This window comes from Achroia grisella, unplaced genomic scaffold (assembly GCF_030625045.1).
Source record: "Achroia grisella isolate CSIRO2021 unplaced genomic scaffold, CSIRO_AGI_Agris_v1 utg1179, whole genome shotgun sequence".
Classification (NCBI taxonomy): Eukaryota; Metazoa; Arthropoda; class Insecta; order Lepidoptera; family Pyralidae; genus Achroia; species Achroia grisella.
The window spans coordinates 2,056,892-2,074,659 of NW_026712591.1; the positions used below are offsets into that span (position 1 = coordinate 2,056,892).

General features: G+C 33.0%; 1 protein-coding gene across 1 annotated transcript; it reads left to right on the forward strand.

Annotated features, from left to right (window-relative positions):
* Positions 1–418: 418 nt before the first annotated feature.
* LOC131853429 (uncharacterized) lies at positions 419–17,327 on the forward strand. The gene is made up of 18 exons (XM_059204317.1): positions 419–891; positions 2,080–2,202; positions 2,450–2,621; positions 3,336–3,490; positions 3,613–3,768; positions 3,845–4,065; positions 9,430–9,601; positions 10,138–10,307; positions 10,746–11,028; positions 11,734–11,817; positions 11,920–12,210; positions 12,657–12,853; positions 13,351–13,435; positions 13,932–14,123; positions 14,754–14,963; positions 15,200–15,284; positions 15,583–15,791; positions 16,267–17,327. Exons 1-18 carry the CDS (start codon positions 463–465, stop codon positions 17,194–17,196), a joined length of 4,164 nt encoding a protein of 1,387 aa, XP_059060300.1. The 5' UTR covers positions 419–462; the 3' UTR covers positions 17,197–17,327.
* The last annotated feature ends 441 nt before the right edge of the window (positions 17,328–17,768 follow it).

Sequence of the window (17,768 nt, forward strand, 5' to 3'; positions counted from 1 at the left end):
GTGTAAATATACACACGGTGCTGCAAGCCAGTTTACTTGAAACTCGGCTTGACACGCTGCCGCGTGTCTAGATTTCACCGAGCTATAATATTTTACATTCCGCGCTTACCACGTTTATCAACCATCGCAGACCACCGGATCCGTCTTGAGTCGGCAGTCAATAATGGCGGGATTTAAAAATAAACTTTGAATTTCCCGCCAAGGGGCCCAATTATTTACAATAATTTTTAAATATCCCGCCACGATAATTTTCAAATATCCCGCTATTTCGCTTTTCTTCAAAAAGTATTCAGTGCTAATCCGGTACGGCGCTAGTAGTATAAGTGCGTAAGGTCGTGGTTGCAATTTTTTAATACGGAGACGTCATTCTTCTCTTGAGTAGTATATTCTTTGGGACCGACCCTGGACCCTGGTATCGGACATGTTATGAATAATTGATTCTTTATAACTCTTACTGCGAAGATGGGACAATTTGGTGAACACTTGGATTTTTCCGGCCTATTTAAATTGGACGTTTTATTACATCTTGATATTGATACATATAGTTTCTACGAAGTGGGTTTAAACAAACACTTCGCATTTTTTGGTGGCGAAGACTTGGTATTAATGTACATTAATGCTCGAGGTGAACGGTTTCAGAATGATTATACTTGTGATTATCCTATTCATTCTATGTGTTTCGAACCCAGCGGTACATGGCTTTTATTATTAAGCGATCATAATGTATTGCTCATTCCTTTCTTGCCGATATTTGTACCAGAAAATACATTTGATTGCAAATGGTCGTTATCTGGTCTAAGTGTTTTCCCTTTCGATAGTAATCCAAAACCTTCATCAGTTGTTTGGTGGTTGACAAAGGAGTCTCAGAATATAATAATTGTTGGTTCGAAGGTAAGATTATGACTTAAGTTTACTAGATATAAAAAGTGTAAAGAAGAAAAAGTATGAATGTTTGTACAACACCATAAACTGTAAACAGTAAGGACATTAATGGCAATATAATGTGATAACCTCAGTTGTGTAATGTTTTAGCACAGCATCTTACTTTTGATGGTTGCAGGTTCAATTCCTCACACTATTCAGTCATTTGTATTCATGAGTGAGATTGATTCTGGGTGTTTTTTATATGTGGCTTATTCTCTGTAAAATACCACTGTGTAAACCATGTTTTCTTTTAAATAGTCAAGCTTTATTCACCCATACATATATCTTTGCTGGACTTTAAGGCCATCAGTAATAGATCTGGAGAGCCACAATGGACATTTGATATTGTAAATAGATCCCACAAGCCTAGCGCATGCTGAAGATAATTGAAGTAACTCTTAGTAGTAGTCTTAGTGTATGTCAGATATATTCAAAATACATTTGAATTACTAAAAGAAATGTTTACAAATATTTTTTTTTTTTGTGTAACTGCCACAACAGATAGGTTGATTTCAGCTGAGTGGGTTGTTTGTGGTTTGTTGAGATTTGAAGCAAAATTATTTAATATTCATAATAATTGCATAAGTATAAATTAACTTACAAATAATCAAATAACACTGTTCATATCTGGGTGTCAGGGCAGTTTATATGGGAAAATGATCTTATTTATATTACATAATAATATGTTTAGATACAAACATGTATTAAGTCAATATACATATGTTTAAAATAAATGTAATGAACTGCTATGCAAAATGATTTTGTACAAAAATCATGTACTTATTCCTATTTTCCTGACCAGTCTCACATTTATTGGACATCATTTAAGAATAAAATACTATATAATATATGGCTATTATATAATATAATATATGACTATTTATACAAATAATTAAATATATGTAAATTTAATAACCCCCTCTTATGTATCAATCAACAGGTGGTACTTTCCGTAGGAATAGTATGATATATATACATGTATGTATATACACAACATTTCTATGGGTAATTAAGAGTGACAGAGAATCTCCTATTTATTTTTAATATTGTATAAGAGTAGATACAAATTTGGAGTTGATTATCTTAATGTGTGCCATAAAATCTTTTTTTTTGCTTTTATATTATTAATTTATTTGTATTGTTTTTAACTTTTAGTCGGGAGCAATAAGATTTTATTCCTTGGAGTCCCAGGAAACCATTGCAGAATGCAAGGTGTCAAGTGAAATTATTGACTTGCAGATGTGTTTTGATGACTCATTAGATCTGTTAGCACTTTTGGTAAGCACTTTTAATTAGATTGTAGGGGGATTCTGATTGGATTTCACATAATCAAGATACCTATATAAGATCATACTACATTTAGAAGTTAGTAATACACAACAGACATGAAAACTATTGTTATACTGTATATTGTATAGTCTAATTATATTTACAAAATTAATTTTAATATTGATATTAAATAGTGTATGGGTAGTCATTAAATTTAAATTAGTACACGCTGATTTAGGTTTATGTATCATTACAGATATCTAATGGTAAATCTCAACAATGGAAGCTAGTGCTAGAACACAGATCATTTGGGTACAATTGGTTGCAAACACAAGCTCAAATAGACAAAGACAAGAAAGACAGTTTTATGTCTTTCATTAAACAGTTGTCTAAAGATAAAATAACATTTTTCATTCAAGGATCTAAAGGTATTTTTATAATTATTAAATTTAAAATTATGTATACATATAAATTTAAATAAACCAATTATGGGAATGTATGCAGATACATTCCCATAATTGGTTTATTTAAATGCTTTATTTATTTACAATTTTTTATTGTCATTGATTCATTGTATTTAGAGAAAATATATGTTGCGAAAAGTTTTACCCAAGACACCAACTATTTCTATAATCAATAAATATTATTCTCAAGAAGTTCAGCTATATAGTGTTGATTTAATTAATTATTTACAGGGCATGTATAAATGTTTAGAGAAGATATTTTTTTTTATTGTAAACTAGCTGTTCCCGCTACTACGTCCGCGTGGAATTTTATTTTATTTTTCGAAAATAAAAGATTTTTTCTAAATTAATAGTAGCCTATGTTATCTTATTACATCTTCTAAAAAAAAGTCTCGTCAAAATCGGTCCAGCCATTTCAGTGATTAGCCGGAACACATAGACAGACAGACAAAAATTGTAAAAAATGTTATTTTAGTGTATGTACCGTATTTATATTCATATGCATGTAGTAAAAAACGGTTATTTCAATATTACATATAAACACTCAAATTTTATTTATATGTATAGATATTGAATTAATTTTGATTGTAACTAAACTTTTGTTTGCTAAAGACACATTGATGGGCTGATTAACATTTTTAATTATCAGTAATTAATTTATAACATTTATATTTTCAGATGATAATAAGACACAAACAGTCGAACATGCTTTGAAACCTACTGAATATTTACCATTGTTTCGTAAAGACTCTAACAACTGGGCCCTCACAGCCCAATATGTGAATGGAAGACATTTCCTAACTGCATTTGAATTGAATGAAGGCACTTTAATAGTAAGTATTGCATGTTTGTTTTTTTTTATGGGGACTGTATATTATACCTAACTTCTGTTTTCTGTAGGCATTGATATAAGACTTCATAAGAAATGCTCAAACTGTTTTAACTTTTTTTATAGCTCGAAAGCTCTGAAGAACATACACCATCTAGAACTTATAGACCTCACGTAAAGAAAGATGGCTTATATATACAGGGCTTATGGTCTCAAAGACTCATTTATCTTCTGAAAAAAAATCAGTTGGAGATTCACAGTGCAAGCTATTCTGTAATTCAGGTACTAACCTTACTAAATAAATACTTTCTTTTAAAAATGATATATTTATATATTATATTCATAATCTATTACACAGGTTGATCCATTATCAGGTCCAAAGCGAGAATCCTCCTATATGTGTACTGTGGAGTTAATAGGCGATGTTCGTCGAGCTCATTTGATGTCTGCAAAAGAGCTGGTCACAGCGACGCCAGGTTGGCGCGAGCCGACCTTTTTGCGTGATTTAGAACTACCCCGGTTTGCCATCGAACCTTGCCTAATTATAACGAGTTGCGGTGCCTATGTATTTCACACTGTGTAAGTGGTAAATATATTCAGTAACATTGTAGTATCACACTATCCTTACGTGTGCTATCTGCTTGTTACCTTTTCATGGCTTAAATTACTAAACTCAACTTAATGAAATTTAGCATAAAGGTAGGCAATTTCTTATACTATGATGGTGTTAAATAAGTATACGACCCATCTGATGGTAAACGAGTACCAACTTCTTTTAAATCATTATTTAAAACTTTGTATCACGAGGACTGAAATAGGCTGCCTTTTGTTTGAATAAAAAAGACAGACAAGAAATGAGAAAAGGCTAGTAAAGATATATTCTTCGAATCTTTATACTGAGTTCATATATGCGATATTATACGAGATGCTTAGTCCGAGACACTCCATATATAATCACATGTAGTTTCGACAATCTTCGCATTGTGTCTTCGTGTTATTTAGAGAAACAACAACGTTTCCATTTAAAAAAATAACCAATCGCAGGAGCTGTCAACTTCCCAAATGTCATTCGCTTTTTTCACGCTGTGTCAAGTGTTCCGTCGCGTAAAAAATAATTATAATTTTAAAGTTTTTTGTTACTTTAAATCATTAAAATGTCAAATAGACGTAAATATAATAATGAGGACGATAGAATATATCGAAAAATACGAAAATTCGAACGAAACCCGTACAGAAGGAGACGTCAGAGATCAAGGACTGCGCCTACGACGTCACTGGATCCGCCGGTGGATATTGAGAATAACGATTGTGATATCAATATAGTGGACTAATTAGATAGAGGTAACAAACTAAAGGTATGATGTATCATACTTATTATTTTCAGCAAACATCGACGATATATATTTTACTTGTAACCTGTGGTACAGGTTACAATGCACTCTAGTCGAGTGCCATATATCTACATATACAAAGAGAAGTTCTCTTTTGACTAATGTTTAAACGAAATATGACCGGTGGTTGTATTTTTGTGGCCTCATTATGTGATGCTGGTAGTATTACATAAATATTATAATATTCCTAGCTAAGGAATATTTTCAATTGTTTTTCATCTACAAATGATGATATATGTTTCCCTTGTGACCTGTGGTACAGGTATCAACGCACCCCGGATGACTGACACCTACATATACAAGGAGAAGTTCTCTTTTGTCTTATATTTACACAAAATTTGACCGGTGGTCTTATTTTTTGTGATCTATATATATAATACTGGTAGTATTACATAAATATCATGTTCCTAGTTGAGGAATCAATTCATTTGTAGAAGTAAATAATATACCACAATTGCATGAAAGTATACTTTCAGCTTTTGGAAACAGTTTATACAGTGAGAATATGAAAAATCATACAATTATTAATATTTTATATTGTGATTCAAAGAAAGACATATAAGAAGAGATTATTAGAAGATATTTAATACCTACAAATGGTAAGCATTGCATTAATAGAGCATTTAGCTGCACTGGATTTATGAAAGTAGAAATATAAAGTCTCCTAACTAGCTGCATAAAATAAACAATATCACCCTGCTTAGTGATGTAATAAGACTACTAAGTGATTTACATTGAGAATACACAATCACCCATTGCAACAAATTGAGTTATGAGTAAAAAATGTAATAAGTCTCTTGAGAGTTCAGGATAGTTTCTTGCTCTGCAAAAGCTTTATTGAGAATATAAAGTCAATGTATGACATTAAGAAATCTGCTACTTTAATCTTGAAATACACCCATCATCATACATATTTAGATGAATAATATGTAGCAAAGTGCTCATAGACAGGTATCTAGAAACTACCAAGGCCCTCCTCATCAAGGTCTACATAGACAGACAAAAAGGAGGGGGGGAAGGCTGATATCAGTAGAGGACCTCAGTGAGACCTCAGCTGCATCGTTACAGACAAACGCTATTGCTCAACATAGAAGTCAACCACAAATGTAAATGTTTTTGCTGATCGACTTAGGGTTTTTTCTTCCTTGTTGGGAGAAAATAACTCAAAATAGAGTGGTGTTGTCATGGATTAGTGGGTTCTAAATTTTTTTTATCAAGACTTATATTGATCACTAATATCAAGAAATTCTGAGTTCTCACATAAAGAAGACTTAGCTAGGTCATGTCACATAATATATATTATATAATCCATAATAAAGGATTTTTAAAATTGAAAGTTGTCTCAGAATATTAACCTGAATAAGTACAGTACATATGAAAAATATTTTCAATACTGAGAACAAATGGGAATATTATAGATTGACCTTCCATTGTTACCTTACAATGCTGAATAAATTCATTTTTTCAGAATATTTTAAAATAGATTTTCTGGGGACATTATATAGTGTCAATAACTAAAAATAATGTGAGTACTTTTGGTTTAAAGAATGCCTATTTTTAATCCCCTTTGGCAAGTAAATTATATGAGTATAATTGTATGCCTTTTCAGTCTGTTTGCTGTTCCCTTTATTTTTAATAAGATATTAACAACAATTATTGCTCTTATCTGTAGTAAGAGATATAAATTTGACATTTATTAGACATCATTAGTATTGGTAATGCTTATGATGGCTGCTTACAAAATTGTAAAGCAACAAGGTTATTACTGGAATGTTTTAGGTCTGGAAGTAATAAAGAAAGAAAGAAAGAAAGAAGTTGGCTTGTGCCATACCAAATTGTCTAATATTTATGTTGTTAATACACCAATTGTGTATCATTATCAAATAATAAAAGGAAATCAAACATAGCATTTGTTAGAAAGTTTTTTAAAATTGAGTAAAACTTTAATTAAAGATTTTGTCAGGTCATTGGCATGTTTATAGTAAGCTACCCATGAATACTCTATGATTATGTTTACATGAAGGTGTTGGGACAGCACAAGTATTCAGTTTTGTATAAAAAATAATAATAATAATCATTTTAATAATATGATTATCATTAGTAGTGAGTGTAAGTATTATTTATTATGGTGGTATTTTTAATATGAACATTCTGAGAGTCTTATGGGTCAGTTAAGTTCATAGTATCTATATACTCTGATTATTCTAGTTCTGGTAGGGGAGCCAGTTGCAATGAGAAGAAAAACCATATTAACTATTTTTTTTTTGTTTTTAGCCACTCTTATGGTTTTATATTCCCTATAAGATTGAAATTCATATTAGATCACTGCATATCAATAATTCAAATAACAATATCTTATAGCAATAAGACAGAGGAATAAAAATTCTTGATCATAACATTTCTTAGACAAATTTTGCAGTATTGTGAAAAGTATGTATTTGGTTATTTGCTTCATATATCCAGGTGAAGGACAATGTAGAAGCAAATTAGGAATCGAGAATTCAGAGCATAGATTCTAAATGCGAGTTGTGTGATAAGGTTTTTTCAACAAATTGTTGATTTATTAGGAAGACCATTTATTAATTTTTTCAAATTAGAGACAGCACAACATGTTCTGATTATACTTACCGGCACAGAAGGTCCATGTGCAATAAATATTAATGAATTTACGATTAACTGGTTAGATTATGCATTGTTTTATGCATTTTCACCCTTTTCTTTGATTTTGAAAACTATTAACATAATTTAATATATATATGGACCTTTTCAACTCATTGACTGAGTTGGGAATATCACAAATCATAATAATCAAACTACATAAATATTACCTTTCAAGGACTCACATCCCTAACACACCAGATTTTCACATGGAGCTTGCATCTTGTCAGAGAAGGTTTTTAGAAAGAGGTTGATACCAGATGCAGTTTATTAAGTTTCTGATATAGTCTTTATCAGATAACACTATTAAGTAATAAACAGTTGACATACATTTTACATTATTGCAATGTATTTTCAGTATCAAGCCTTATAGATTGTTATGTAGTTAAGAATCTTTTGTTTGTGTCCTACATAAAGATATACAGAAATATAGGAATATTAAAATAGTGATTTTAATCCTTCAGTTATTTTGAAGTATGTTTAATTTATGACTAGTTTTTCAACAAGGAATTAGATTTAGGAAAACTAATAAAGAAATTAACAAGTGCCAGTGCTAACAAAATGAATGAATGTGCTTTTGCACAATATATTCAGATTTTATTATTAATTAGGATAAGTGGCATAAAGTTTCATGATAAGGGGTTAACTTTTTTATAACAAATTTATTGCAGACAAAGAAAAGGCCTAGCTAGTTGTTACTCAATTTTTTCACACTACAACGAAAATTTGTCCGGCTTTAACCTTAAGATGTTATAAATTATAGTTAAGACTTAAAATTCGAGGAATTTAAGAATTGATAATAAAATTTTTTATTGTTATGAAAAGCATCGTTACTATATTAGCAATGATACATTTAGTAGATGGATGAGACAAGGAATGTCAGCTAGTGGTGTGGAAATCTACCCTTCATTCCACATGTCATGTCTGTAGTTCCTTTACACTTAGATAATAACTCACGTTACTATTTTTAATAATGCAGGTGAATCTAATAGTCTAGTCTTCAGGGTCGAAGGTTTTTTGCAAATTATTATAACAGAACGTTGCAAGATTACAGCGACTGTATTTTTGATAAGGTTTTATGTAACCTGGAGTCTGATTAGGTGGATGCACTTTATGTCGCCTGTTTTGAGAGAATAATCGATAGAAATTGTTTATTGTTTATTGATTTCTATAGTGAACATAAGTTATGTTCGTATAATAAATTTTGAGTTTTTTATGGTTGAGATTGATTAGTAACACATTATGTTGACTCTTTAAAAAAAAAAAAATATATATATATTTTCGAATTTTCTAATAAATAAAATTATGGCTATATAATGAGCCTTGAGTTGTTTATTATCATAATTTTATAACGCATAGGTGTACTACAACTACCAACCTCTAAATATCTACATGTGATTATATATGGAGTGTCTCGGACTAAGCATCTCGTATAATTGTATAATTAAACGAACTTACCTTAAGTGAAGTTCTATGGAAATTATACGAGATGCTTAGTCCGAGACACTAAGCGCCCACCCTCCCTGAACAATTTTTTGATTGTTCTGCCCTTCTTCAGTTGGAAGTTGTAGGTACCTATATGCAATTAGAATTCACATGTTGCTCTAAAAAGAATGACATTTTTGAAGTTGACAGCTCCTGCGATTGGTTATTTTTTTAAATGGAAACATTGTTGTTTCTCTAAATAACACGAAGACACAATGCGAAGATTGTCGAAACTACATGTGATTATATATGGAGTGTCTCGGACTAAGCATCTCGTATAATTTCCATAGAACTTCACTTAAGGTAAGTTCGTTTAATTATACAATTATTCCTGCCTATATGAAATGACCATCAGATGAGCCGTATGCTTGATTATCTACGTGGTATAAAAAAAAATGCTAATCCCCAGGTCTGAGCCCTGCGAGTGGTTAGTGGGGTTGATAATACGTGGCGGTGAAGGAGCTGAGTTTTCAGCGGGGGCATTAGCTGCGCCTCTGCCGGCTGTTTTACGGGGTTCTGCCGACATGCTAATGTCGCGAGGCAACATCGCTACCGCACAGTATCTCTACTCGCTGTCGCAGGTTGGTCGCGTACTCTACTCTCATTTGTACATACAATGCATTTTTGTTCTTTTAGAACATTATTTTATAGTTTATGTCTAAATATGCAATATGAGGCTTAAGCCATAAATTACATTCCGCAATATTGATTATTGTTTTACTCCTTCTCTGTCCTTCGCACAGTACAAACGATTTTGCTTGACTTCTTCCCAATTTTTGCCATAGTTTGCAGATCCGTTCCTATTGGCTGTAGCGTGATGATATATAGTATCTGTAATCTTAGATAACTGGGCTATTCAATGCGAAAAGTATTCTCAAAATTCAAAAGTATGTATTCTTAAAATTAGTAGAATTGGACATTATCTCGATTATCCACACTCATAAACTATACCCCTTTTATAATATTATCGTATTGATTTCCGTAATAATTACGGTATGTATAGCATTGAACAACTGAAACATGCATTTACTGTAATGATATCAGCTATAAAAACTCGAATATTTATTAAGAATAACAAATAATATTACATTAATATAGTAAATGTCTTATATTTCAGAGCCAACTAGATGGATGGGTAGCTCGTTTGGGAGCTTTTGGAAGAATGAATGAATTGTCTACATATAGACACGTTAATAACATGGGTAGTCTAGGAAATGCAGCTATTACTATAAAATTATTAGCAGTTCTCCTAAAAATGGGAACTAATCCCGAAAGGAAATTTGACACGTGAGTTTTAGTCCTACCTTTTAAAGTTATTCCTGATAAAAGTAATATTCCAAATAAAAATAATTTAACATTATGATCTCAAGAACGATTGTATATAAAGAAATAAAATGGAGTGAATAGTATAGTAGTAGGTATACAAATAATCTTTATTCAAATAAACTCTATACAAGCACTTTTGAATAGTGATATTTTTTTTCTACCACTCATTTAGAACGCGGACTCATCACAAGAACTTTTAATTAAACCTATTGAATTATATTGTCCTTTTCTTTCAGGCTATTTTTTTTGTCTGTTCATGTTTACATTGTATGATTTGTAGAAATAGATTTGTTTTGTAGAATGTTTTGTTTATATTTGTTTTAAAATTCCAAATTAACTGTATAAAACATAGATAATGCTTAATAAATGTGAAACAGAAAAATGAATTATTATTTACAGGAATACAAAATACACCTCATTAAGTACTACAGAGTTGCTTGAATTATCTTCGGTAGCCGCAGGATTAGGCCTGTGGGATATACTTCCAATGTTCAGCATCCATTGTGGCTCTCCACATCTATTACTGGCAGCCATAAAGTCCCGCAAAGATATATGTAGAGGCGCACTCGGCTGTTTGATACGAGAGCCGTGCCTTGTACCTCTACTACTTGAAGAAAACGCTCAATGGCTCTTCGACTTTATTGTGGGAAAGTGTTATACGTTGGATACAACAATATTGAAGGTAACTAAGTATTAATAATTTTTGGTACTTTAAAACTTTAAAAATTAATAATGTTAATGCACATTATAAAATGAATCTTAAAATCGTACTGAATTTCGTCGTTACCACGGTTAGTGCAACCTAGTGGAAATATCGAGTTTTTTTATTTAATATAACTGTTACCTAGGTCTACGTCCGCGTACAACGTTAATTTTATTAAAATAAATAACATTTCTAAAATAATAGTAGCCTAAGTTACCCCTTATATCCTTATCTATCTGCAAGTGAAAGTCCTATCAAAATCAGAGATTAGCAAAAACTAATAGACTGACATTTTTAAATCTATTTTATTTGTGTACCCTTATTTTGTTTACTTTATTTACCTTCTAATTATTTACTGTTAAGACTGAATTAATTATATTCCTACTCTATATAATACTCATTTAAATATAGTGTATACATTGTAAAGTCGTCTGCTTACCGTGTATATAGATATACACGGTAAGACACACGGTGTGTTTCGGTTGAAGGATGATTAAGAAGTGAAATTGCAGGATAAGATAAATAACATCTATTTGTATAGACAAATAGATGTTATTTATCTTATCCTGCATTCTGATAGCAGAATGGTAACACATTAGTGGTATATCATGGTATGTCATGGGTGTTACATTATATCGTATCGTATCGTTATATTATATTATTTTATATATTATATTATTTTAGGAACTGTGCTTGTGGATGAATCCTTTACAAGATCAATTACGCCCCGTTATTCGTGATATGAAACAGGGTATAACATCAGTTTATGTAAGTACTAAGTTACTCATAATTAATGAACTTAATTGATTTACCATTATGTTGTTGACAGTTTAAGTAAGTTTTATTGTATATATTTCTTTTTTGTTATAGACTACAAGAATGTTAGATTTAATATCGACGTTTATGCACGTCGTGTGTGCTATCGAATCTCGTCACCCATGTCCTGATATACATTTAGAAGTAACACAAGCTCCTGAGACTTGGAAGAATCATTTTGCTCCTAAGAGATCTTTGAGTTGTGGTCTGGCACATTGGGCAGTGGCCGACGAAGGGAATGCGAGGATATTTATGGCTAATACTCCAGTCAATACAGAAATTATTGGAAGAGTCGTGGAGGTGGCATGTGGTAGACATCATACACTCATGCTCACTGAAAATGGGGTAAGTAGTTGTTTCTTATATATGTGTTAATATGTAAATGTGATTTCCTCTTACTCAAAAAATTGTAAGGGTTTACAATTTTTTGAGTAAGAGGAAATTAGTTTATATGCTTTTTAATAATATACGCATGTATTATCTGTGATCTATTTCTAGACCACCAAATATAGGTATTATTTCTATCAATTCTATCTCTATCAATCGGTACCCTACTGTGCTTAGTTTGGAACTAGATAACGTTGTACGGTAGGGAAAATATATAAAAAACTTGACGTTCAAAAGTGGCTAAAATGTCCTGCATTCATAAATTATTGTTGAATTTGAATTTGTGTGTAAAATTTTAGTTATAACCGTGTTCGCGTATAAGTATGGAGTATATGCTATTACAGGGTTACATTTTGGTTATGAGCACTATTTATAGAATGTGTTATGAATGTGCGGGCGTGTAGGTGTACGCTGCGGGCGACAACAGGTTCGGTCAGCTGGGCGTGGGCGCGGCGTGGGCGGGCGGCGCGGGGTGGGCGGCGCGCGCGGGCGGGCGGGCGCTGGCGGTGGTGCGGCGCTGGGCGGCGCCGCTGGTGGCGCTGGCCGCCGGCCACTACCACTCCGCCGCGCTCGACCGGGGCGGCCGCCTCTACACCTGGGGGTACGCATCTACAGAATCCACACACGTACCGGTACCCGACCGCCTCGATGGTCTAGCGGTTTACTTCCGATGGTCGCGGGTTTAGTTCCTGATCATACTCAAATACAAATGTAAAGTATTTGTATTTGAGTATGATTATTTGTAACGATCTGGGTGCGTTCTATATATATATATATTTTATATATGTTTTTTATGTATATATTTATATTAAATACATTGTTAACCTAATATGAATGTAGTAACTTAACAAATTTCTTTACTATTGACAGCACGAAGACACTGACAACAACAAAATATTTTTATATATTTAATTTTTAGAGTGTGAGATTATCTACTTCATGTATGCGATGTGCATGAGATTGTGGAAGCTAATATTATACAAATAAAGTCCAGGTATAAATTGCTTTAAATAAAAAAAAACCCACCAAGTTGGCAAAACAATTTTTAGAAGTGCATACAATCTCACTTGTTATAAGAGATATTTTGTATTTTATTAGATGGGGTATTCACGGTCAACTGGGTCTTGGAACTATAGACTGCCAATCGGAGCCACAGTTAGTCACAAAACTTCAGGGTAGAAAGGTAATTTGTAATACACAATTATGCTATTAATTTTTAACTTAAGAAATTGTATTTGACGAAAAGATAAAAGGATTATTGCCTTTCTTATTTGAGTTTCTTACTTCTTTATTGATTTTCTTACTAAATTATTGGTGAAATTTATTCATAAATTTAAGTTTATTGAAATACAGATTGTATTTAAATAATCTTAGATTTAAATACAATCTGTATTTCAATAAACTTAAATTTATGAACTTTTGAATAGTCACACTTTTTAAAAATCTACTACTTATTTGGAAAGCAGACGCGCAGTACAAGAGCGAGCAGAAAACTTTCCTGCTGCTATTTAAAACAAACGTATCTTCATAGTTATGTATTTATAATAAAATGTATCTTTTTACTTTGTGTAAATACAAAGTAATTAATTTGTCTACATTTACATGCACATTCTTTCCTATGTGATTGTCTGTTGGCGCGTGGAAGAGCGTACGTGTAAAGGCAGGTAATGTGTTTGTAGGTGTGCGCGGTGGGATGCGGCGCGTGCCACACTGTGGTGGTGACGGTGGGCGGCGAGGTGTGGGCGATGGGCGCGGGCGTGTTCGGTCAGCTGGGCGGCGGCGCGCGCCACAAGAGCTCGCTGCCCGTGCGCGTCGCACTGCCGCCCGCCGCCGGGCCCGCGCGCTCGCTCGCCGTCGGATACTTCCACAACGTACGCTACCGACACGTTATACTTTTACATAAGACTTTATTTTTTTAATTGATGTTGGAAACGAAGTGGTTTCGGACAGTGCAGTTTCAGAGGAGCTTCCTCCCGCGTACACTTAGATTTGGGAATGAACTCTTTGCTGAGGTTTTCTCATGAGACTGCAGCAGAGTTTGTTTCAAGAAGGGTATATTAAAGTTTCTTAAGGGTCGGTAACGTGCACGTGATACCCCTGGTCTCTCAGGCGTCTATAAGCTACGGTAACTATTTACCATCACACCATATGTTGACACCATCATAGAATAATTTAATACTGGCTGGTGAAAATTAATAACAAAAAACATAGAAAACAGTGCAGTTTTGAAATATAACTTCGCTATTTGCGTTTATAACGCACGCGTTTTTATGAGCTGCTTTATATATTGAAAACCGAGGAAATTAGATCCATTTTACGAGCATCTGTTTTGAAAATTTACTTATTTGATCCAGATATATTAGAAATACGTAATAACTCGTTGGTTGGGGACTCTATTGCTGAAAATTGCATTAAAGTTTGTTGCGTAATTTTAAAGATAAAAGCGAATACCCCGCTGTCTATTCGCTTGTGCTATGTAAATATTTCTGCTTTTATTGTAGTTGGTGTTAACAACGAAAGGAGAGGTGTGGTGTTGGGGCGCGAGTCCGCAGCAAGTCCGCGCGACGCATGCGCGTCAGTCTGCGGGCTTGGCGGCCGGACACTCCCCGCCCGCCGAGCCCGCGCCCCCCGTCATCCCCGTCCCCCCGTACGAGCCGCACTTGTTACCGCAACTCGTCGACACGCACAACGTACGCGGACAGGTCGTAAGGGTGAGTTTGCATGTCCTCACACTCCCCCCGAGAGGCACAATATAATAAAAAGTTTATTGTCCAAAAACAGTTACAAAAAGCACTTAACTAAGTTTGTATACCCTAATATAAATGTTCCATACCACAATTATTGAGCGAACTTCCTTTGATGATCATTCTTAAAGTTGCCGTTATTTTTATTTGATTGTGTAAATGTACTATGTTACTTGTAAAATTATACGAAAATCATTTTGTAGTTGGCAGCAGGCTGGCATCATTCATGCATAGTCGATAACTACGGCACTATATATTCTTGGGGCTTAAACTTCGATGGACAATTAGGTAAGCATAATTTATTAAGAATTAATCATTGTAAGATGCAAATTTGGTTTTTAGTTAGCATATACAAGTCAAGTGTTTACATTATTGATAAATATATACTATAAACGTTACTTTAATTTTTTTATATATTTAGTATGTTATTATTCATATATCTGTGTGTGTTTTTCTTCATTAATAACCTTCAACTGCCCTTTTATAAGTACCTTCATATTTCTTATATGAATGTACAAAATTATCACGACGTAAGGATTATCAGAGATTCTTTATTTTTTAATCTGTGTATTATATTATTTTTAAGGGAGTGGTGACAGAAAACAAGTAGTGATCCCTACAGAAATAAAAATCCGCTCAGAAACTGAGGCAACTGAAAAAACTGATATTGCCAAAACACCAGAAATTGAAAATCCGGATGTAATCACTCAAGTGTTAGTTGCTTGCGGTGGAGACTTCACAATATTTGTGGATGATGACGGAAAAATTTATGCATGTGGCAATGCTCACTTACAGGTTGGTACTCATCATTATTATTATGCTATACAATTTCTTCTCTTACCCAATATTATTTTCCTTTGCTATTGTTACACATTTGTATAGTGAAATGCTAATTAATATAATTTCTTTATTTCGGAAATTTAATTTTGTTTTATTAGTGGGCAAATAATGTTGTTTTTAAAGTGGCTTTTACTGTTTTAACATTGTACCAATTTAATTCGCTGTATTATATGCCTAGAATGTATATGCTTGGCTTCGCTTTAAATTATGCAATTGTATTTATTTAGACTTTATTGCATAAAGTAAAAGACTTATCTTGCTTTTGTTTCCGTCGCTATAGATACATAATATTTTTTATTTACGGCAAACCTTACCGTATGCTAACAAAGTTACTTGTAAATTTTAATTTATGCTATGCAAAAAGTTTGGAATTCATTTCTTGAGCAGACAATATTAGATATATCTGATTTCTCTTTGTTATTTGTAACAGAGTAACGGCGAGAGAGATAAAGAGACCAATCGCGTTTTTATGATGAAGACTACTAAACGTGTAATTAAAATACCAACAAACCGATTGAGCAATAAGTTCCTGTTTCAACCCATAGATAGATTAGATATCATGTTCCCCTTTGAACTGGAAGATAAGAAACGAGATAATATTGGTCCTCGAATGAATCCATTGAATTCCTTGGAGGACTTCGATAAAACATCATGGGCTGACGATCTTATTCTGTTACTAAAACCATGGATCAATCAAAACAGTTTATGCTCAAATTTAAATGTCTCAGCTAAATTGGCCTACTATAACCAACTGTATACGGATTGCCTTAAATTATTTTTTGATAATTTAAAATGTGCACCGCAAGAAAATCGAATTTATGTCACTCACACAGAACTAAAAGAAGGTGACATTTTAGATAAAGAGAGAAAATATCCACTGAAGGATGAACTTAAAATGGCCATTCTAAGTACAATGCTAAAACGTATTAAAGAAATTTCATTGACAATTCTCAATGAAAAAGAATGTCCAGAAATTGACCCCTCAACTTACATACATTTGCCTTGCTGCTGTAATGAACTTCTGTACCTTCCAAATGATGGAATATCGAAATGTAATCCAAATATACCTCAAGATGATATATCTCCTAAAGCGGCTGAGATTATTGATAAGTGTATCAGTTTATTTCCTGTTGATACAAATCTTTGGGAGGTTTGCTTCCGCCTTTCAAAAGATTTTTATATTCAAAATAATCTGTGTGTTGCGGAACTCGAAACAGTGTTGCGTAAGTATATGGAAACGAACCCAACAACTATGGCGGCAGCTGTAATGTTTTCAAAAGATAGCGTACAGTACAGCCAGATATTGACGCCTAAGTTCTATTTGAACATGTGCAACAAAGTATTGGATACATGGGGGTGAATATTATGTTAAGACATACTAAGGGTCGTTGCAAAGATGTATGGTTGGTTGTGTTGAAACACAGTAGGTATTGGTTACATTACGAATACCATGTATCAATGGATACAGTAACTGTACCTACAATATAAGAATTGATCAGACCTGAATAGACTGCCAGATATACTATCCGTTTAGTGGTGGAATAGGCAGAGAGAATGTATCAGTTAAGGGCAAAATGAAAATCAACAATTATTCATGTAATTAGGTTAGTTTTTCATGATCATATATTTACATAGGGTTCTAGACCAATAATCAATCTTGATCGCTGTTAAGAAATATTTTGTTATTTTACTATAATTGTTATACTCTTACTATAACTGTCCTGAATCTGTCTATTTGGCTATTATTAGAGCAAGACTGTATAACGTCGTTTGTATATTTCTTTTTGCAATTAGCAGGTTGTTTAACAAACTGTATAGGTAGATTTCCCTCATAAATGAGGAAGTGTTAAAATTACAGGGTACTTAGACATATATATTTATAGTGAATACCTAAGTCGGCAATTTCGTACCCGAAATATTCAGATAAACAAT

Excerpts from the sequence above, each read along its gene's own strand:
- LOC131853429 (XM_059204317.1), top strand. The coding sequence starts at position 463 with ATGGGACAATTTGGTGAACACTTGGATTTTTCCGGCCTATTTAAATTG. Across the intron at positions 10,308-10,745 it reads CCCGAAAGGAAATTTGACAC|GAATACAAAATACACCTCAT; the intron begins GTGAGTTTTAGT and ends TATTATTTACAG. Across the intron at positions 11,029-11,733 it reads TGGATACAACAATATTGAAG|GAACTGTGCTTGTGGATGAA; the intron begins GTAACTAAGTAT and ends ATATTATTTTAG.